The following is a 23097-nucleotide window of genomic DNA, read 5'->3' on the forward strand; positions in this document are numbered from 1 at the left end:
AGTTTTAAAACTCCACAAAAAAAGGAAAATCTGAATTAGGTGATTCCATCGACTGATTGGAGAGAATCAACCGGGCTACGCAGAGCGTGATGTCATCAGATGTTGACGCTATACATGGCTGGAGTAAACAGGAAGTAGAGGTTGCCAGCAGGAAGTAGAGGTTGCTAGTTAGCATGGAGCAAAGCACTCAGAAGCAGGAACAGTGCAGAGTTTGGTTCCTCTGGTAAGGCTCTGGCCCACCAGTGGATTGGGGCTTTAGCTAAAACTTATTCAGCAGATGTTTTCATTTCCCCATTAGCCTGTCAATCTTTATTTGGAAACCAGAACCCACATCAAGCTAGCCGTGAAAACGTTTTTGCAAAATTGAGGATGTTTTTTCAGATTTTTCTGCTTTCATGAACCGTTTCTAATTTAATTTCTTACAATGTGCATAAAAAAATGTTAATGGAAGCACAGCTAGGGAGTCGATCAGACAATCTGTAACGTGAAGAATGATCCAGATCAGATTGTACCTCCCCTGATGACGAGGCCCCGCCCATCATGGTAAAGCCCCGCCCCTGATGACGAAGCCCCGCCCCTGACAATGGAGTCTGTCTCCGAGCTTTTATAAGAACTTCCTAAGAATTTGCGTTCTGGTTGAGTTTCTAAAACCGTCCCAGTTTCTCTGGTTCAGGTTTTAACTGGTTCCTGTGGTAACTGGTTCCCAGTCGGCCAGACGCCCAGACTGGTTCTGCTGCAGCGTGAGAAACAGGATTAGCTCGTCCATTCAGAGCTCCATCAGCGCCGTGCGGCCCGAACAAAAGGCGTTCTGATGGCGACCCGATTCGACCCGGAGTCTTCATGGAGGCGGCTTGCTGACATCAGCCGTCTGCTTCCCGGTTGGCCCAGACTGGGGCTGCTGGGAGTTCTCCTGAAATCAGCTGACAGCGTCGTTTCTGAACCACTGACGGGGAGATGATCCAGAAAATAGAGATAAAAGCTGCAATCATCAGGGGTTTCACTGGTGTCACTGGTTTCACTTGTTGGACTTTAAACAAACCTGAGTGAATTAAAGGGTTTCCTGCGGTGACCCGGCTGGTTCTGGTTCTGTTGGATCAACATTAGCAGCAGAGTTTTCCACACTAAACCCTGCTGATTAAAATAACCAGTTAGTAACCAGCACTGGTCCAGTTTTCAGAAATGGCGCCCCCTGGCTGCAGCGGGTTTTAAATTCTGTTCAGCATCACGTTGCTTCAATCTGCCTTCAGGTTGACTTTCTTGAGTGTTTCCTTTGAACACGTCCAGGTCCGACGGTACCGGAGCGAACGCGGCCAGAACAGCCCCTCCGGTTCTGAGCCTGTGAAATCTGCAGTTCTGGTTCTGAACCAGAATCGGCTCAGTTAAAGGGAAACGGTTAAATGTTCTTGTGGGATTAGGGGGCATTAAAGCGCCGGTGCTGCTGGGACCAGGCCTCAGTCTGGCTGGAGGTCCACCGCGGTCCATGGCCAGCCCGCCGGGGCTGCAGGTTGCCGTGGAAACGGGCCGGGACAGGAAGCGCCTGGCGCTCCGGCGGTCAGTCAGCTGGTTTGGTTTGAGGCTGAACATCATGCAGGAGAGCAGAGAGGTGAGGAAGACGAGTCCAGAACCTTCTTCAGAACCGTCCAGAGTCCATTTACTGACACCTGGAGGATCTTTAGGTTTGACTGGATCCTCGTCCTGCTGTGAGTAACGTCACTGGTTTGAACAGGATTCACCAGACAGAGACAGAGATCAGTTCTATTAACGACAGGAACTGATTGGGAAAACGTTTTTATTTTATTTTAGTTTATATGAATTATTTTTATTCTTTAAATTATCAACATATCAACGATAAATTATCGATGTTTTCATCAGATACTCTTGAGTCAAACACGTTTTTACTCTTGAATAATTTATCGGATGTCTTCTTGCTTTCAGTTGAATATGAACATGATAAAGTATCGCTGACTGGAGTCTAGTTTCTGGGAACTCTGCCTCCTCTTGCCTTTGGGAACTTTATGTGATTTTTGTGAACTAATGGATTTTGTCCAACTGATTTTTTCTGTTGCTGTTTCTGAGGATAAACTCTGAAACCGGCAGGTTTTAAACGTCATGCGTCGTCGTTTTTACAGCTTTTCTTTTTAAATTTTCCTGGTTTTTAGTTCATTGTCATCTTCATGAGTTTCTGAAGCGAAGCTCCAGGCAGCTGAAAGTAGCTGAAGAGTGAAGGCAGGGCAATATGTGTGGAGGGGGAAATCAGGAGAAATACTCTCTGAGTCCAGCAGCTGGAGACATAGCAAACCGGCACCCAGTGGAGAGCTTAAACGCTCTCTCTTTGCTGTTCTTCATCACAGGATGAATCATTTGAAACACTGAAACATTGTCAGCATTCAGGTGTAACGTAGCAGTTTCTGCTTCAGCCATCTGCGTTAGCTTACTTCATGTTAGCGAGCCGTTCAGTGATGTAAGCCTCATTTTTCTCTACATAATCAGTCTGGGTTTTACGTGAACATTTTCCCACACTACCGTTTTTAGAGTAGGATCTGGATCTTAATGAATTAATTTTGAAATATTAGATAGATTTAAAAGCAGTTAATGACTTTTATTTTATTACGTATAAACGCTCTGGTCGGAACCTTTTTATTCACGTTTCTGGTACGATCGTAAACTCAAAGCTGGGAGGACAAACCCGTCGTCTACTTCCTCTGGTCATCCAATTGTCATTCCATCTTTTCCACTCATTCCCATAAAAAAGTCATTTTGCAGTCAAAAGCAAATATTTTCTGATAACCGTCAAACATTTCCAGATGCTTTGTCATCATCCATATATGGAAGTGCTTCCTGTTTGTGTTTGGCGGTGCATTTACGTTGAAAGTCGTTACAAAAGGCGGTTTAGGGTTTACTCTTTTGAAGATGTCTGCCTTTAAATCCTGCAGAGATTGAAACTTTTAAAGTGATTAAAGTTGAACAGACTCTTGTTTTTGACGCTCAGACGTTTCTTTCCGTTCTGATGAAACAGGTTTTCTGCTGGACGCAGAAAACCTGCGTCCAGCAGGTTTTCTGCTTTGGCAGAAGTTTTATCTGTCACATCTGGAGCTGAGTGGATTCCTTCGTGTTTATCTCAGTGAAGCCTTTTTCTCCCGCCTGCGTTCGTGCTGGATCCTCTCTGCTTGAGGAGCGAATCTGTGAAGGAATTACCCAGCATGCCTTGCAGCTACTCTCGCTTCCAGGGAGAGCAGCTGGCGTTCGGATCATCCTGCAGCTGGAATGATGGTGGGAGATCGGCGTCCGGCTGGAACAAACGGACGCCTGTTTTCCTGATGAGTGGGACAAATCAGAATCAAGTGTGGGAATAAACCGGAGTGCTGCGACATTCTGGAAGGAAATATTTCTGATCAGAAACCAGAGACATCCGGAAACAAAACACGAAACGAGAACAGAGTTCAGTACCAGCAGGGATGTGAAGACTTGCTGCAGGAAGGACCTGTGATTGTGCTGCTTTCTGCACCAAGGATGTAGCTTTAGGCTTCCTGTATGAGGGGAAAGATGCACTTCCTGGAGAGGAGACGCCAAGGCGAACTGATCAGCCAATCAGAAAGCTACAAACTAAAAACAGTCTAGGATTTTTCTTAAACAAACTGAGCTTCAAAATATGTGTCTAACTGCAATAACTGAGGCTGTTTTCACATTTTAAATGATACTAAAATTTCTTAGGGATGCACTGATATGAAAATTTGGGCCGATATTAATCTTGCTGATTACCAATATTTACCATTATTATATATATTTCACCACCTTTGGGGGAGGCAACAGGATAAATAAATATGGGCTGTTATTATTGGCCCAATTTTATTTATCGGACAGATATCGATATGTTAAATAATGACTAATATCGGTCGATACCGATGTTGGTGAGGATTTATCATTCCTCCCTAAAATTTACAACTGATCCTGAAATAATTTAAGGCTTTCTGGATAAGATGTTTGTTTTTATCAGACTTTCAGCTCAACAGCCAATCAGATCAGATTTATATTCCTTTATTTAATCAGGTAAACCCCGTTGAGATCTAGATCTCATTTTCAAGAGGGACCTGAAACAAACTTCACTCCCCGTCGGGGAATCGAACCCCGGTCTCCCGCATGACAGGCGGGGACACTCACCACTATACTAATGAGGAGATCTTATTCATGACTGTCAGATGCTTCTGATGCTGATTATTACTTTGACTAGACCTAACATCCAGGAAAACTGTTTAAAATAATCTATAGGTGAAAGGCACATAAAAGCTGAGTCATATTGGATTAAGATTTTTGTTGTTGAATAAGAAAAAATGGACAGAAAATCTAGTTGCTAACGTACCCTAGAAGCTAGCTAGCTTCTTTTATGTCCGTCTTGGGTACATTGGCTGGACAGCGTTTGTTTTTATGCCCCATCATCCTCTATATTTACAGTTTTATTTGTCTTAAGTTTTATTCAAGCTGGCATTATAAGCCCTTAAAGAGTGGAGGACTTTGGGAACATGCTAATGTGGCGTATTTTATGTGGAAATGTTATTAATTTTCCACCAGTTTGCTTCCAGTTTCTGGTTTGAATACCTAGAGGAACGTTTATCCAATGCAGGGAGGAACTGTGAACATTTTAACAATTATTTACTAAATAAAATCGTCTGCAGAAGAGTCTGTCTGCAGAAAGGTGGCGCTCTGTCTGGGACAACTTTGTTAAAACAAAATGGAGGACGGAAAGAGGAAAAGACTTGTCAATGTCTCCTGGTTCTGCCTGCAGACCGTTAGCTTGAAGCTTCAGCGGGAACCTCGGGTCCATCAGGCAACCGGGTTCCTGCGTCTCACAGGAAAAACATTAATTGGATTTTTCAGGTTTGCTCCCTGCTGATCTAAACCGGAGCTGGAATCAGGAAATCTGAGCCGTTTGTCCAACTGATGGTGATAATTACAGACGTCCTTCGAGGCTGATGCTCATAAAGTTACACAAATTACAACCAATAATTCTGATTATTTAGCCTTTCAGAAGAGGACAAATGTGAGTCCATGTTTTCCTCATGTTTTACATTCATTCATTTAGAAATGCCACAGTTAGCCAGCTCAGAGCTAACTAAGTCATTAGATTGTTTAAATATGAAATATTTTTACTTTCTAGCTAAATATGTAGCTCTGAGCTAAATGTTTATCTAGCACTGACCTAACTAAATATTTAATATAGTTTATAAGTTAATAAAATAATGAAAAACATGGTGAAAATATGACTTTTGAAAAATAAACGCTCATGTTTTTCCTTTTCTAGCAGTCTGAATTATTTCTGTTCATTTTTGGCTCTAGCTTTACAAACGGCGCCACAGAATGACCTGGGATGTTTCCTGACCGTCTCAGAAACTTCTGATCTGCTCCCTGGCGACTTTTTCTTCTTCTTCTGTTTCATCATCCAGACTTCATTCCTCCAGCTTCACATTTTTCCTAAATGTTTAAAAGTGAAGTTTAAACCTCTGTGTTGTGTAAAGGTGGCGGATGAGTCTGAGTGGAGCTGATGTTTCAGCAAATTGAATCAGTTTGTGAACGGAGGAGAAACGGAGCAGCAGCAGCTGCAGCAGCAACAGCTGCAGCAGCATGACTTCATCAGTGAACACGCCCTGCCGCCATGATGTGCAGCTGAAATCTGGGTCACATCCTCCCCAGGAACACGCTGCGTTAACGCAGGTCTGTCCCCACAGAGAAGCTGCTGAAGCTTCACAGCCGAGTCCAGGACCCCCAGTCCCAGTCCAGAACCCCCCATCCCAGTCCAGAACCCCCAGTCCAGAACCCCCCGTCCCAGTCCAGAACCCCCCATCCCAGTCCAGAACCCCCAGTCCAGAACCCCCCAGTCCAGAACCCCCCGTCCCAGTCCAGAACCCCCCGTCCCAGTCCAGAACCCCCAGTCCAGAACCCCCCATCCCAGTCCAGAACCCCCCGTCCCAGTCCAGAACCCCAGTCCAGAACCCCCATCCCAGTCCAGAACCCCCCGTCCCAGTCAGAACCCCAGTCCAGAACCCCCCGTCCCAGTCCAGAACCCCCCGTCCCAGTCCAGAACCCCCCGTCCCAGTCCAGAACCCCCCGTCCCAGTCCAGAACCCCCAGTCCCAGTCGTGGCTCTAGCGGGGAGTTCAATCTGGATCTGGCTGCAGAAATCCTGCTGAGGTTCAGGAACAGAAACTGATTCTTCAAAATGTGTTCGATATGAAGGACATTTTGGGAAACGCTTTGGTTTTTTAACTTTTACTAAAACAGGAATTATCTTCAGTGTTTCCCTGAGGGACTCGGCCCTGATCTCTTTGATTTTGGTTGATTGACAATCGATCGATTCTTAAAGATGAAACTGATCCTCCAGTCCGTTCTGCCACCATCAGGCTCTGATGGAGTTACTGTTGCCAACTTTACCTTATTTAGTACAGAAGCAAATCAGCAGGGTTTCCCCAGGGGACCTGCTAAGCCTGGTGGTAGGGGGCGCTAGCGGTCCACCCTGTGTTCATGCTACAAAATGTTTAAAGTTACAAAAATCTGTAGGTGGCATAGTTTGGAAAGGTTAGCATGTGAGGCTAACAGGCGTTCATTCTGCTAATTAAATGCAACACAATCAGACTGATCAGTTTTTGCTCTTAAAATCTGATAATTAGTTCAATTTTATTACTGTGATTGTCAGACAGAAGTCAGACGTAAACAACATGATGGCAGGATATACCGGAGTTATTGACGATCATCTCTCACACACACACACACACACTCTCTCTCTCTGAGCGTGGCAGCAGGTAAACTCCTTCCAGTCCGGTTCCATCCAGACGTTTAAACTCCAGTTAGCTTCGTGTTGTTGCCTTGCCGGCGGTTCGCCTCCAGTCTGGTTGAGGCCAGACGTCAGCCATGTTGGGTGAAGGCTCCTCATCTTGGTGTCCTCAGCTCATTGGCGCGTTGTCTCCTCTGAGTGTGTGTGTGAGAGGACTGCTGTTTGTCTGCAGCTGCGTGTGGAGACTTCCAGGACGGCGTTGCTGCTGCAGGGGAACCGAATCAGTTTGATTCATAGTTGAAAGCAAAGTGGGCAGATTTAATCCTCTGCATCTGTTTGTAATCCTGCAGCCTGAATTATTCAGGAAACTCCACCTGCAGACATGATTGGAGGCTTTCAGATGTGCTTAACATGAAAACAAGTCAAAGGATTCCTCGTTTTTTATTTCATAGTGAACACAGGACACCACATACCCGAATTTGCTAATTTATTATCTTTTTTGTGTTTTGGATCTGGAACAGTTTCCAGATCTCTTGTCCTCAAAATGCAGTTTTTGGATGTGTGGTTTATAGTTTTTGTCCTTTTGGCCCATGTGGCGAAACGTTTCAATGCCTCTGCTTCAGAATGAATTCTGCGCTTTATTTTTCCTTTCAGAGAAAAGGAAATCCAATTTTTAGGCCGGTGATTTGAATTTAATTACCTCTGTTCCAGGAAACAGTAAAATGTTGAGCAGCTAATGTCATGGTCCAGCCTTCAGTTTTATTATATGCATGTATTTTCCCTCCAGCCAGCCAAATGCTCTCATATCCTCCTCAAGTGGTTTGGACTTTAGCGCTCCAGGATTCATGAAGGTTTTAGAAAACTTGTCCAGGTTTCTTCTCACTGTGGCATAAATGCTAATATAACTCATATTATTCAAGGTTCTTCACAGTTATTGTTGAAGCTGATCATTCAAAGCGAACAGCAAGACTGTTAGCAAACATGTTAGCATTAGAATGTTATTAACAGTTGGCTATTAAGCTAGCATATTTAGTTTAGTAATATGTTGGTATTACCAAAAGAAGCTTCTAATGTCATGCTAGCTAATAGTAGCTAACACTATGTACAATATTATATATTAATTCAAACATCTAGCTTAGCATTCAACATCATCTGGTGTAATGACATTAGAAAATATGGGCACTAGTTGCTGTTAGCTAACATTTAAAACTATCATGTATGAAAAGAGGCTATAGTGACTAGCCAACATTATCTATGATTCTAAACTTATGCTGCTGTTAGGTAATAAACTATTAGCTGAAATGCAGCTAATAACATTTTATTATACTAGCAGTGGCTATTAGCCTAAAATGAGCTGCCTTGCTAACGTTTGCCTATGGTACTATTAGCTAATCCCCAGTCCCTAATTAGCATGTTAGCATTAAACAGGAAATATGAACTATTATGATAAATTTAGGCAATGGGCTTCAGCTAAGCATTAGCACTAACATAACATTAGTGAATGTAACCATATTTTGTGTTCAGCTAGCATGCTAACTTTAGCATATTTAATTGTTTACAGTCAATAGTGTTGCTAATTTTAATGTGCTACTGTAAAACTAATAGCATTTTAGCTAATTACAGCTAACGTTCTTTCGTTGGAGGTGGAACAGAAAGAAAACACATTTCTTCTAACTAATTATTTCCACATGAAGCATCAAATATTCAGCTGCTTAATTATGACATAACCCACACAGAACGAGTGTTTCCTCTCCTCAAAGATTAAAGCAAAGCTGCTTATTTCGAGGTGATTAAGCAGCTCTGCCTCCACGCTTTCCTCATCTCTGGAGTATTCCACCTGGAGGCTTTTATGTTGGCGGGTCACGGCCGCTCGTCCCTCCCACGGCCTCGTCCCGGCTAAGAGCCCCACTTCAGTCGGGCGCGTTAATGATTGGAAACGGACCCAGTCTCAGAGGCCTGGCTGCCAGTAGAGCTGCAGGCGTTTCATCTGCTCTGCTGAAGATTAAAAGCTGGACACAAACGGATGTTTTCTCCTGAAGACACACAAACACTCCTCCCTCAGCCTGCGGTGGAGATCGGCCGTGTTAATACAACCCAATTACAGAGTGTGTGTCTGTGGGACAGAACCATCTAACCAGGACAGCCTCCCAGTGCTCCCAGTAGAGCCATAACTGGGGCCCGGGTCGTTGACCAGGAGCTCCGAGGCGTTCATTAGGATACATCAGCGGACACTGAGGTCATCCGCCACGGCGGCTCTCTGCTAGCTTTAGCAGGGCTTTGTTTGGCTGTCCGGAAGGTTGGAACAGAAAGTTCTGCAGGATTTGCTGCAGGAACGTTGTGAAAGCGTTCCGGTTTCAGTGAACCGACCTAAACCGGAGTTTAATTAGATTTATCTTAAGATGGATTAGCACACAGGCAGCTCGTTATTCCTGAAGGTTCCTTATGTAACTGTGGTTAATTACGTCTCATTTGAAAAACTTTGACTTCCTCAAAGGAAGATGCAAGAAAATCCTGAGGATGGATCTGCAGATCAGCGTTAGATCGACCTGCAGCCGTTACATAGAGAGGACACGCATTTTTATTTTTACTATTAACAGCCGGTTTGATTTCCGTATGGTTGTTTGTGTTTCTGGAGGGAAGAGGGTTGGTCATGTGACAATCATGCAGCAAAGGATTGTGGGTTGTCGATTTGAACCAGAGAACCAGGTCGTGGTTTCAAAAGAGCCGAGAAATAAAATATCACCAGTGGCAGACACACTTCCGCTAATGCGCTAACAGCTGAGCGAATTATTCCTTTTGCGCATTAGCTAACGTGGAAAATGTTTGGTGCCGTTAGCTTCCTTTAAATTATTCTGACTAGCAGCAGGAAACTTTCTGTTATTACTGCTAATAAGTGATCGTTACTGATGATGTTGGATATTAGTGGTGGGTAAACTACTGCTAATTGCAGATCTAATTTTTAGATTTGTGGTTTAGTATTTTTTGCTAACTGTGAAAACTTTAGCTTAGCTTTCCCAAAAGTAATTCAGATAAATTCTGAAGCACAAATTTTCTCGGCTGTTTTATAAACTTGAATAAAGTTGGACGTCTGTGTTGAAGATTTGGTCGTAAACTTAAGAATTCTTAAAGAAGTTATTGGTTTATATTCATGCTTTTATTTTGAAGTGACTGTTTACGCAGCAGTTCTGTTTCCTCTCCTCACATTCTCTCTTTTTCTTCCCCCAATAACTGTTTCAAACAGGAAAGATCCAGGATCAGAATAAAATACAGACATAAAGCTACAGTAAATACCACATCTAGAGCTGTTATAGAAAATATAAATTATTGTTTCAAAATGAAATTGATGCTTGAACATTGGAGTTTCTTTAACGCAGAAATCATTTGGTTTGCCCTAAGAATTCAAATTATTTAGAGCTAACGTTAGCGTTTAGCATTAGCTTCCGCTAAATGTTGTTTTTGGTGTTTTCCTGAATTAAGTGGATTATATTAGTTTTCTTAATAATTTTATTGTTTTTGTTGCTATAAGTGATTTGAATCAAACCCTGAATTGTCATTTTGAGACAGTTTAGGGTTTAAATATTGATTGTTTATTCTCGTATTCATACTTTCTTTTATTTAGACTTAGATGTAGACTTAGACTGACTTTATTATCATTTTGCATGCACAGGGTGTATACAGATCGAAATTTCGTTGCATACGGCTCAGGACAATGTTTTGAGGTTCCAATGTTATGAGGTTACTCCGGAATATAAATATAAATATGAATATAAAATATAAAGTGCAAGAATGACAGTAAAATAGAAGTTATTTAGCTCTGTACATGTCCAAGGTATGAAGTGGAGACCAGATTTTGAGTGCAGTCCAGTTAAGAGTTCAGCAGTCTGATGGCAAGTGGGAAAAAGCTGTTTCGGAACCTGGTGGACCTGCACCGGATGCTGCAGAACCTCTTTCCAGAGGGCAGCAGGGAGAACAGTCCATGGTGGGGGTGTGAGGGGTCACTGACGATGTTTCGGCCTCGGGACACGCAGCGCTGGGATGAAATGTCCTGAATGGAGGGAAGGGGGGCCCCGATGATCCTCTCTGCTCTCCGCACCACTCTCCTCACGTTCTTCCAGTCGGAGGCGCTGCAGCCTCCACACCACACAGAGAGGCAGCTGGTCAGAATGCTCTCTATGGTGCTTCTGTAGAACGTCTTGAGGATGGGCGGGGACAGGTGTGCTCTTCTCATCCTCCGCAGGAAATGCAAGCGTTTCTGTGCCCTCTTGACCAGAGACGTGGTGTTCCCAGTCCAGGTGAGGTCGTTTGTGATGTGCACCCCCAGGAATTTGGTGCTGCTGACCACCTCCACAGCCGAGCTGTTGATGAGCAGTGGAGCGTGGCTGGGCCGGTTCTTCCTGAAGTCGACGATCATCTCCTTCGTCTTGTCAACGTTCAGGATCAGGCTGTTGATAAAGATAAGATAAGATAAGATAGATAAGATAAATAAGTCGCCTCCTGAGATGAGCCCCACCACTGTGGTGTCATCAGCAAACTTGATGATGGTGTTGCTGTGGTGGGCAGAGGTGCAGTCGTATGTGTACAGACAATAGAGCAGGGGGCTCAGCACACAGCCCTGTGGAGAGCCAGTACTAAGGCTGAGGGCAGTGGATGTATGTTTTCCCACCCTAACTCTCTGCTGTCGGTTGGTCAGGAAGCTCAGAATCCACATGCAGGTGGAGTGAGGGAGGCCCAGGTCCCCCAGTTTGTCCACCAGTCTGTGAGGGAGGATGGTATTAAAAGCAGAGCTGTAGTCTACAAAGAGCATCCGCACAGAGCTCCCCTGCTGCTCCAGATGTGACAGAGCAGCATGGAGGGCCGTGATCACAGCGTCCTCTGTGGATCTGTTGGCTCTGTAGGTGAACTGGTGGGGGTCAAAGCCAGGAGGGAGAAGTGCTGTGATGTGACCCTGGACCAGTTTTTCAAAACACTTCGTCACCACAGGGGTTAGTGCCACTGGCCGGTAGTCGTTGAGGCAGGAGATGTGAGGTTTCTTGGGTATGGGGACTATGGTGGAAGATTTCAGGCAGGATGGGACTGTAGACAGGGCTAGGGACTGGTTGAAGATCCTGGTGGAGACTCCAGCCAGCTGATCGGCGCAGTCTTTCAGGACACGTCCAGGGACGCCATCAGGTCCAGCAGCCTTCCTTGGGTTGACAGCCCGCAGTGTGCGCCTCACCTCGTGCTCCTCTACTGCGAGGGGTGTGGTGTTGTGGGTCGCTTGGTGTAGTGTGGCTGCCTCCGTTGGCTTCACCTCAAAGCGGGCAAGAAGAGGTTCAGCTCCTCTGCCAGCGTGGCGTCGCCTTCCGCAGCTGCGAGGTTGGTCCTGTAGTTGGTGAGATGCTGGATTCCCTGCCACACCTGCCTGCTGTTGTTGCTGTCAAGGTAACCCTCTATCCTCCTCCTGTAGTCAGACTTAGCCATTCTGATGCCGCTCTTCAAGTTAGCTCGGGTTGTACTGTAGACGGTCCTGTCCCCAGACCTGAAGGCGGTATTCCTGGTCTTTAGCAGTCGCTGGACCTCCTGAGTCATCCAGGGCTTGTCAGGCTTGTCTCTGCACCAGTCCACCAGCTGCTCCACCTCCTCTCTGTAGTCCAGGTCGTTGACGTCTCTGATGAGGCCCACCACCGTTCTGTCGGCCGCGAACTTCACGATGTGATTGGTGGCGAAGCTGGGGACGCAGTCGTGTGTCATCAGAGTGAACAGCAGAGGGCTCAGGACGCAGCCCTGAGGGGAGCCTGTGCTGAGGGTGATGACATCGGAGGTGTGTTGTCCGATCCGGACTGACTGAGGTCTGTCGGTGAGGAAGTCTAGCAGCCAGTTGCGCAGGGGGGTGCTGAAGCCCAGGTGTCCCAGTTTTTCTGCCAGATGCTGTGGGATGATTGTGTTGATCGCTGAGCTGAAGTCCAGGAACAACATCCGCACATGAGTGTTCTTCTCCTCCAGGTGAGCCAGACTCAGGTGTAGGGCGGAGGAGACGGCGTCCTCAGTGGAGCGGTTTCGGCGGTAGGCAAACTGGAACGGGTCGAATGTGGAGGGGAGTCTGGAGACGATGTGTTCTTTTACCAGCCTTTCAAAGCACTTCATCATGATGGGAGTCAGTGCCACAGGCCGGTAATCGTTGAAAGAGTGACTTGAGGTTTCTTTGGCACCGGAATGATGGAGGCAGTTTTGAGACAGGCTGGCACTGTGGCTTGGTCCAGTGAGGTGTTAAAAATGTCTGTTAGGACACCAGCCAGCTGACCTGCGCATTCCCTGAACACCCGCCCAGGTATGTTGTCGGGGCCTGCGGCCTTCCGTGGGTTGACTCTTTTCAGAGTCTTCAACACATCGGCTGTGTATTTAGTACTATTGTTTTAAGTTTAAAGCTGTAGCCTGTCCTGGTTCATCAGAGGTCAACTAGTTTATTAATCTGTTAAGCAAACCAACTAGTCGTTTGGAGATGACCTTTGACCTTTCCCAGGTGGCTGGTTGATGCTGATATGTTGTTGTTCTGATGACGGTCAGGGTTATGGCCTGTCATAGTACATATTTCTGGATGATAAATTGTCCCAGAAGTTATCACGATAAACGATAATATTATTATGAAACCATTTTGACTAATATGATGGTAATAATAATAATAATCTTTATTCATTCTGAAAGATGAATAAACTTTAAGTTCCAGTGAACATTTATCACTGGAACTGGAAGACATTTAAATAATATCAATAAATAAAATGAATTATAAAATCTGTGTAAACACATTAATCCGTCATAAAAGAACCGAGTGAGGTTTAACATCCCGATAAACAATAAATCATCCTAATGGAAATGATTGAGCTGGTTTTAGTTTATCATGTGATTAATTGATTTATTGCCACAGGCCTGGTGATGAGTAAATCCCTGGAGTTATGAGGGTGTACTTTCTTTTTGCCGTTGATTCTCTGTAAATCTGATTTCTGTTTTGTCAGAAGTTCTCCATTAAATTGCGTTCGGCTCCGTCGTCTCTTCTCGTGTTTTTCTCCATCAGCGCGTCTCTGGGGGCTGCGCCGTCGATGGCGGCCTTTGTTTGAGCTGCTTTGTTGTCGCCGTTTCCTCATCAATATTCACGGAGATCATAATGGATTCCCGCCGCAGGGCTGATCCGCTCCCCGCCAGCCTTCTGCTAATTGCTCGTTTTTACCTCGACTAAAGGGTGGTGTTATGATCAGGCCCCCGGGTGGAGAACCCCGACACACCCACACACACACACAGACACACACACACACACACACACACGCACACAGACACACACACACACCAACATTCAGTTTCAACAAAGACACACAAATCATCCTTCAGGTCCGTTTCCTGAATTATTGCTGCTAGATGTTTATACTTTAATATGTTTATTTTTTTTTTCAATACTGAATGTTTTAAAACAAAACATTTCATCGTGTTAAAATTACATTTTAAATATTAAAAATACATTTTGTTAAAAGCCATTTAAATATTTTGGTTTTTCAGTTGAAATATTTTTTCCAGCAGCTGGAATATTTTGTTGTTTAGTTTAAATCATTAATAAAACCAAATAATTAGATTTTTAGTAGCTTTAATCTTAAATCACGGATATAAACAAAACAAGTTAATTTTTCAGAACCTTTTAGGTTCAATCATTAAAACGCATAAATGTTTTTTTATATATTGTTAATATAACTCGAAATTGGGTTTTTTTCAGCAGCTTTAAAGTTCATCAGTAATATAAACCAGAGCAGTTTGTTTTTCTGGCTGTCTGATCTGTGAAAATGTCCACAGCTCAGTTTAACCTCAGAGTTAATCAAACATATTGATTACCTTTGTTCCAGGCCTGTTAATCAATCACAGATTGCCTTGGATAGACCTTGTAGATCGCACCAAGCTGTGAGATTGATTTCAGGCTGAAGTTAGCTGGTCCTCTGAAGCCAGATGGAAACGAGTCCATGTGAGGCAGACTGAGGGGATGTTGCCAGTTTCTCCGATTAGCTTTTATAACTGAAGGACGGCTCAGCCGAGTCGGGTGGATCGGTGGCTGAGGTTGAAGTTCTCCGTCGTCTTTAACGATCTGACATGATTGTTGGCCTTCTAAGACATTAAATGTTCCTGAAACTCGAAGCTCAACCTGAAAGTTCAGATTTTCTCACCAACCAGGAATTATTGATCTAATGCAGCTGGAGGAATGAAAATAGAGACGGATCCGCCTCAGTTTACTGGTCTAACGCTTTAACCCGACTCCGGTCCGCTTTAACCCGACTCCGGTCCGCTGTACTCTGACTCCGGTCCGCTTTAACCCAACTCTCTGCGTTAGATTAGCTACTGCTGCTGTTAGCTAATCTACCAGCGGTGGTTGCTTAGCTAATTTAAATCTACTGTTCTGTCAGTTGGAGTTTTGGTCGCCTTTTTTTTATTGAACCAAAACACAGAATTCCACAGCACATCTAAATGTTAATGTTGTCAAAGTCAAGCTAGCATAACTGAGCTACTTCCCTCTCCCTTGCTAATTTTCTTAATTAAAACTTTTTTCTGATCTTATCTACTTGTCATAGTATAGATAGTTTGTAGCAAAGCACTGCGTCCGTTTTTCTTTTATATATCAGACATATATTTGAGATTTAGCTCATTATATTGATAATTTAACAGCTTAAAGTGATGCTAGCCCTCATTAGCCAGCAGCTTGTGCCCTACAGCAGGAAGCTGGGGGCGGGGCATCGCCCTGCAGCGGTTCTATATCGAGTTTATCCGGAGAGTCCACCCTGATGAAGCTCTGAGAGCTGCTGATGTCTCCCCTGCAGCACTCCGCCTCGTCTTTCCCTCCGTCTCCGTAATGACATTAACCCCTCCCACTGCGTCTCCATCAACCATTAAACATGAAGCATGTTACCAGATCCTGCTCTGCTGCACGTCACTGAGGATCAGTTCATCTCAGCTGGAGGCTTTCAGGCCTGAAACAGCCTGACTGAGTCTGACCAGAGGCTGCACTGCCTGGGGATGATGATGATGATGATGGGGGGTGGAGATGGAGGTGGAGATAATCTCCCTCAGCACTCAGACAGCAGCTGCAGAAACCAGAACCTGCAGCGTAATGCAATAAAGTGTCTGATGAGGATCAGTTTCTCTCTCTGATGGATGCTAAGAGCAGAAAGTACTTAAAACCTTCCTCTTCCTCCTCCTCTTCCTCTGGCTCTTATGGTGTACAAATAAAAATGTAATTTTGTAAAAGACGATTTTAAATGTGTAGCAACTTTCAGCTGAAGTATTTTCAGTTTGTCAGCAGCAGTATAAAGCTGCATGTCATCAGCGCATGTTTAGATATACTGTTCAACCTCATCTGGGGATGGAACAACACAACGAAGTAATCAGGATTATTATTAATCTCCTCGTTAGTATAGTGGTGAGTATCCCCGCCTGTCACGCAGGAGACCGGGGTTCTATTCCCCGACGGGGAGTGAAGTTTGTTTCAGGTCCCTCTTGAAAATGAGATCTAGATCTCAACGGGGTTTACCTGATTAAATAAAGGAATATTATTATTATTGGATGGTGAAATTCTGATGTATTTTTAAATGATTTGGTTTGATGTTGACGTCAGGTCGTCGTTGGCGTCACTACAGACCTCTCTGATCAGCCAGACTACATTTTCTCCATTATCGTCCCAGAAATTCATGAAGAGAAACAAGCCACTCTGCTCAGTCCGAAGCACTCACTGTGTGTTGCTGTGTGTGTATGTGTGTGTATGTGTGTGTGTGTCGCCGTGTGTGTGTGTGCGGACACACTTGCAGTGACACATCTGCATGTGTATCTCTGCACATGCTCAGTCTGCGCCGCGGTTCTGTGTCCTGACACGCTGCTGCCTCATTCAGTCTTTGTCAGGACTAACGACGTTTCTGCTCACTGTTAGGAACTTTATTAACTCTTAAAATAAATCATATTTAGTGAAATTTGCTGATTTTCTGTTAAAGGACTGAAGTAGTTTTACTGCAGGTGGATTTGATGTGCTGCAGCGACATCTGCTGGTCAAACTCCTGCACTGTTAAACCATATATGACCAATAACTTTTGCTCATGTTTTAATATTTTTAAAAGAATTTATCTTATTTTCATTTTAACTAAGCCTTCAGTATTTGGATTAAGCAAATCAAGAGTCAATTTTTTTTATAGTAAACTGATGAAAAAATCACTTTTTTTGTTTCAAATTGTCTTTAAAAACTTATAAGCCTCCAAATTAGCTCCATAATATCTTTTCCATCTTAATTTTTTTTATTAAGTTATTTTTTATAAATAAAAAAAACCCTGTTTCTAAGAAACTTTATGAAACTAGTTGATGGTTTGAATCCAGAAACTAACAAACTGCTTCTCTGTTTCCTCTGTTTCAGAAGGAGCTGAGTCTTCCCAGAAGAGGCAGCTTGTAAGTACCTGAAACACTTCGTCCAATCAGAGCTCAGCTCTCACCTGGAGAGAAGCAATGAGCCAATCAGACTTCAGCTTTAGGTGTCACTGGTTTAACTTGCTGCTTCGTTCAGGTCGCCTCCTGCTGGAGGTTCAGGTGAAGCGCAGGAACAGCTGCAGCTCCGTCTGCAGGTCTATTTATATCAGGTGTGTGTGTGTGTGTGTGTGTGTGTGTGTGTTGCTGGTAATGTTCTGTGTGTTTTGGACCTGCAGGATCCAGATGGTTTCCAGGAAAGTTCCTGGCTCTGTCTGAAATTATTCCCATTATGAAAAGGATTTAATTTAGTTTAGGATTTTAATAATCTGGAAACAAAACCAGACTTCCTTCGTCTGTCCTTCATTCATTCACTGTGTCCTTTCTTGCTTCCTTCACTCCTTACTTCCTCATGTTTTCTCCTTCTTTCTTTCCTTCTTTTCGGCTTAATAAATAAATAAGCGTTGTTTTTTAAAAATTATTATTTTCCTAAAAACAAAAACAAGCAGCGCTTAGCCTGGCGGGGGCGCTAGTAAAGCATGGTGGGCTGCCAGGCTTATAATACACTGAGGGAAAAACTGTTTTGATACTTTTTGGTATCATTTTATCTCCACTTCTATATTGCAAACATATTCAAAAATATCATTTTACTGTAGCGTATATGTAGCATCTTTTAATCTAATATAATTATCTAAATCCAATTTAGTCCAAGAGAATCACTTAAGGACTCCAGAACCATCCAAACTTTAATTAACTAACTTACTTTAAAAAAAATGTTAATTTAATTTTGATTTCTAAAAATGAGAATTTGTAGCCAACAACTAATATTAATTATCTTTTAAATAGGTAAAACAAATTATGCCAAAAATATCAAACCGTGAAAAACAAACTGGCTATAATTTTTTTTAATACAAGTTATTTTTATTTAAAAAAAAAACAAACACAAAAACAAAAATATTAACATATTTGTCCTAATAATTTCCACCAGTCTGTTTTACAGTGTAATAAAACGTTTACAGTAAATTCAAGTTAAAATAACAATAACTGTAAATGTTTTTAAAGACTTTCTTCAGTTTGTTAAAGCCAGATGGTTTCAGAGGAAACCTGTTGGACCCGACCCGACCCGTCTCCCCCCTCCCCCTGCTGCCCCCCTCCCCCTGTCCTCTGGTCGCCGCAGACAGCAGAGCGTTAGCCGCTAGCAGAGGGATTAACCAGACAGCTGCAGCAGGATCGGCGCTCCGGTTCTGGGAACATGGAGGGAACCGGGTCGGCGCTGCTCCTCTCGGTCCGGACGCCTCCCCCATGAAAGTTTTGGGTCGGGTTTTGCCCTCAGAGGAGGAACTGCTCTCAGATTTATCCTGACGTTTGGAACAGGATGTGGATTATTCCGGAACAAACGGGGAAATCCAAAATGGGATTTATGGAGCAAACTGGCTGCTGAGAGTAATCTGCTGTGGCTGCAGGTTCTGGATTAGGATTCAGAAACCCAAAGGAACGTTTCACCCCGAGAAGTGTGTGTGTGTGTGTGTGTGTGTGTGTGTGTGTGTGTGTGTGTGTGTGTGTGTGTGTGTGTGTGTGAGTGTGTGTGTGAGTGTGAGTGTGTGACATAACTCTGAGGTCATCCCTTTAAACGGAGATCAGGACGGACAGATGAGCGGCTCCATGCTGCTGGATTATCACAGATTACAGCTCAGCCTTTTGTCCCAGAACACGAGATGAAGAGGAGGAAGGAGCGCTGCGGAGCGCCTCACCTCCGCCTGCAGTAAGAGAACCAGAACCAGAACTGTAGAGAACCAGAACCAGAAGTTGGATAACTTGAATTTAATGGGAAGTAGAACCAGAGTTTAGGTACTCTAAACTCTGGTTCTGGTTCTGTCTGTCCGTCTGATCATCTGTTCATTATGCATCGATCCGGTTTTGGTTCCATATTTAATGAATTTCCCTTATTCATCTCAAACTTTTGGATTAAATAAATTCTTAAATAATTATTAGCGTTAAAAGGACAGAGAACTCTGGAAATGTGAATCTAGAAAAATCAGAAGTTGTTCTCTGGAAGCGGTCAGGAAGAGTAGAGAGGTGGTTCCTTCCCACTGACAGAGAACCGGATCAGAACCGTCCACACAGCCGCTCTGGTTCTGGACGGTTCAGGGGAAGACGTCTCCAGGAGGAAACCCAGTCTGGATGCGTCATGGCAGATCCGGCTGAGTCACTGAGGCTTTAATTAGACCGGACTCCAGTAAGTCCAGCGGTCAGAGACAGAAGGTCCATGGAGATCCTGTGGGAAGATGGCGGCGCTCGCATCATCATGTGCTAACCTGAGCTGGCGAACATCTGGCAGACCAAACGGCCTGTGAAGACGGACTCTGACCTCTGACCCCCAGGTCGTCATGTAATCTGTCTGAAATTGCCCCCATGACAGAAAGGTTTTAATCCAGATTCATGAGCGTTTCACGTCTCCCAGACTCTCAAACTCGTTAGTTTATTAGTGCTGATTGATATACCTAGAGGTCAGAGGACGGCTTGAAGCTTGGCCAACAAGAAACCCACAGGGCCTGAAACGCAGCCTGGAGGAACGCCACATGAAATGAACCAAAGCCATCCTGTTTCCGGAGGTTTAATTAGTGAATCAATCAGTGGCCTTCATCTCTTGTTCCTAAACTAAGATGGTTGGGAGTCTGTTTGTCATGTAGCACAGCTAAAGACTAATAGCAATAATTTTGGTTGTTTAGCATGAGAGAATAAATGGAGAACCACCAAGTCATATTTTCAACATGTTACTTATTCATTTGTAAATGTCAGTTCCAAACCTAGAAAGTAAACATCTAGCTTGCTAGCTGTGTAATTAATTTGGTAAGAAAATATTGAGCTAATAAGTTCAGTATTTTGCTAGGAAGCTAAATATCTAGCGTTAGCATGGTACCTAAATACTGAGCTTTCTAATTGAATATTTATCTTGCAGTCTAAATATGTAGCTTTAGATGTTTAGCTAGCTAAATAACAAGTTTGCTAACAAAATATTGAGCTAGCAAGCTAAATATTTGGTTTTAGCAAGCAAGCGAGTATTTTGAAAGCTAAACATTTAGTTTCTAAACTAAATATTTAGCTAGTGAATTAGATATTTAGTTTGAACTGACATTTATAAGTGAATAACATGCTGAAAATACTCTGATAAATAAGCCCCATTCTTCCCCTTTGACAGGATAAATAACCCAAATTATTTCTGTTAATTTGACAGAGTCGGTGTGCAGAGCCTCCCGAGCGCTGGATGTGGCTCTGATTGGACCCAGAGGTTCTTCTGGGTCCAACTGGACTGGTTCTGGGTCTCCTGGTTCTGCATTAAAAACAGAAATTCCTCCTGAATATTTGGGGTTTTCCTCCGCCTGTGCTGCAGCCGTTCCTCAGGCTGGCCCGTCTGTGTTGCCATGGTGACGCTGCAGGCAGACCCTGTCCACATTGAGGTGTGTGGACACCCAGCGGGGGGTGGAGGCCTCCACCCTGCGGTTCTCCATCCCTGGATTCTTCATTCACAGCTTGAACTGAAGGCAGAAAAATCCAAACTGAAACATTTCTGTCTAAAAAGCAGCAGAATCAGTTCTGAGTTTTCTGAGGGGAAGCAAAGGCATCGTGATTAGAGAGCAGTTAGTGTTAAGTTTATTAAGTTGTGGATTATTTACATCTCAAACCTTTAGATGGAGTTTACGATAATAAATCTAAATTCCAGTTTTGGAAACGGATAATTATGTAGCTGCACTTCCACCAGGCACCACTAGAAGGCTCTGCAGTCATCTCCACTCTTCCCTCCTCTTCATCCTCTCTTCCTCCTCCTGTCTTTCTCTCTCTCGTCAGAATCTGGTCACCGGCTCAGCTGCGTTGCCACGGCAACAGCAGCTTCCTCCTCCATCACCTGCTGTCCCCCACCTCCTTCCACCCCTCTGTCGATCAGCCCTCCTCTTCCTCCTCCTCCTCTCCCTCCTTTCCCTGCGATGGCCCTCTCTCCGCCCCTGCTTACCTGCGAGGAAACCCCTTCCTCTGGAGGTAAGCCCCGCCCTCTCCCACCTGTAGCACTCCTGATTGGTCCAGAGGGCCGCCTGCAGACATGCTGGTGGGGAAAAACACTTTCAGATCAGCATAGCAGGAAGTGGACTACAGCGCAGGGCATTCTGGGTAACACTAGCGTTAGCTTAGCGCTAGCAGGAGAAACGACTGATGGTGTGTTACCAGAAATCTGACGCCTTCGTTTCTGTTTCCATCTGGTGAAGAAGGAAGTTGCTTTCAGTGTCTTCAGAGGTTTTTGTGTCGTTTCCATCAGTGGTTCTTGGTGCAGCGCCCCCACAGGCCAGGAGGGGAACAGGTTGGTTTGACTCAGAGAACCACAGCAGCTGGAGAACAGAACGTACCGGACTGTCAAACGCTCCGATTGTTTCCTTTTTCGGCTTCTGGTGACGTTAACACTGATCAACTCTGGGATGGTTTTGGTGTTTGAGCAGCAAAATCTGCAGTTCCAATTCAGCAGCTGGTGGAAGCAGAAAGAGTAACTCTGGGAAAACTTAATCCATAACAGAATTATGGATAAATCATATATTTATCTGATCTGATCTGATCTGAAAATCCTCCTGAACATCTCTGCTCAAACTGCTCCACATCTTATTTTATTGTTCTGTTATAAACATGAAACTGAAGAGGTTCCATGTTATAAATATGAGTTCTATAATGTCACAAAATCAATTTTCTGTTTACTCAGTTGGTGTTTAATGCAGCCAACACAAAATAATAATAAATAATGTAATGATGGGTTTTTTAAATTATAAAAATGTAGTCCTTTGTTATGAAAAGAACAAAAGATAAGTTCTCTTTTGTTCAGAGAACATATCAATTAATCAATAAAATTAATCAACTTTAGATTATCTCATTAATGATAACATGCATCTGTAGTCAGAACCTGAAGGTGGCGCTGTTTCCTCTGAGTCTGCTGCTCTGAAGGGTCTGGGGTGTGTGTGTGTGTGTGTGTGTTGACGTCACCTCGGCTGCTGCATGTCGGGAGGATTTTGAGGTTCTGGAAGAATCATCCGGTTCTGATCGGGGCGAAACAGACCGGAGAGAGAAGGGGGGGAGACGGTCGCCACGGCAGCAGCTTCTGCACGCGCTCAGTGCGGCTGCTGACAGGTCGGAGTCGTTGTCATAGCGATGCCGCTGGAGCCTCGGCATGTCTGAGTCCTGGTCGGTTCTGTCCAACTTCTCACTGCCGGAGAGAAACATGCTGCGGCGCTCCGAGAGGTACGTCTGCATCCAACCGTTCATCCAACCGGTACGTCTGCATCCAACCTTTCATCCAACCGGTACGTCTGCATCCAACCGTTCATCCAACCGGTACGTCTGCATCCAACCGTTCATCCAACCGGTACGTCTGCATCCAACCGTTCATCCAACCGTCCGCCGCCCTCCGAGGTGCTCTGGGTTTCTCAGTGATTTGTGTCGGCATGGCGACGGGAAGCTTCCTGTTGCTGTTTGTTGAGGATCTGCGTTTCATCCCTTCTCCTCGTCTGACAGGAAGCAGGAGATTCAGAGCAGCCTTTGCTGATTTCTTCTTCTTCTGTTCTCCTGCGCAGATTAACTGCTCTACCATCTTGGATCATGCAGGAAACTTGCGGTTACAGTTTTCTGACCTGCCGATTCTCAGTTTGGTTGATGCTGTTTTATTAAATTTTTTTTGTCTGAATGTTGCTTGTTGGTAACTGTGGTTGATTTTTAGACCCGTGCAGAGGTAGATAAGATCGTTTGATAAGATCGGCTCCAGATGCATCCCTGATCTCCCAATATAAGGAAACCGCAGCAGATTTCTTGGTGCATGCCTACAGGATGTCATATCACACCGTAAATGAAACTTTG

The 23097-nt window shown here is 44.3% G+C and overlaps 1 protein-coding gene and 1 long non-coding RNA gene across 17 annotated transcripts in view; one reads left to right on the forward strand and one right to left on the reverse strand.

Moving 5' to 3' along the window:
• Positions 1-23097, forward strand: part of mast2 (microtubule associated serine/threonine kinase 2) — an 80246-nt gene that overhangs the window by 29614 nt on the left and 27535 nt on the right. For 10 of the 16 annotated variants that reach the window (XR_004340464.1, XR_004340461.1, XR_004340462.1 and 7 more), the window contains 2 exons: positions 17165-17196; positions 21058-21246. Coding sequence is in view for 1 of the 16 variants with exons in the window: in XM_032572083.1 (XP_032427974.1) it covers positions 17165-17196; positions 21058-21246 (221 nt within the window). In the remaining 15 variants the exon portion in view is untranslated. The other 6 variants (XR_004340468.1, XR_004340469.1, XR_004340472.1 and 3 more) reach the window with 2 other exon arrangements.
• On the reverse strand, positions 2586-4019 carry LOC116725830 (uncharacterized). Its single transcript, XR_004340496.1, has 2 exons — positions 3448-4019; positions 2586-3372 (listed from the first exon to the last, which is right to left on the reverse strand). It is a non-coding gene; the product is annotated as an uncharacterized LOC116725830 (long non-coding RNA).

Source organism: Xiphophorus hellerii, chromosome 9 (genome assembly GCF_003331165.1).
Source record: "Xiphophorus hellerii strain 12219 chromosome 9, Xiphophorus_hellerii-4.1, whole genome shotgun sequence".
Lineage (NCBI taxonomy): Eukaryota > Metazoa > Chordata > Actinopteri > Cyprinodontiformes > Poeciliidae > Xiphophorus > Xiphophorus hellerii.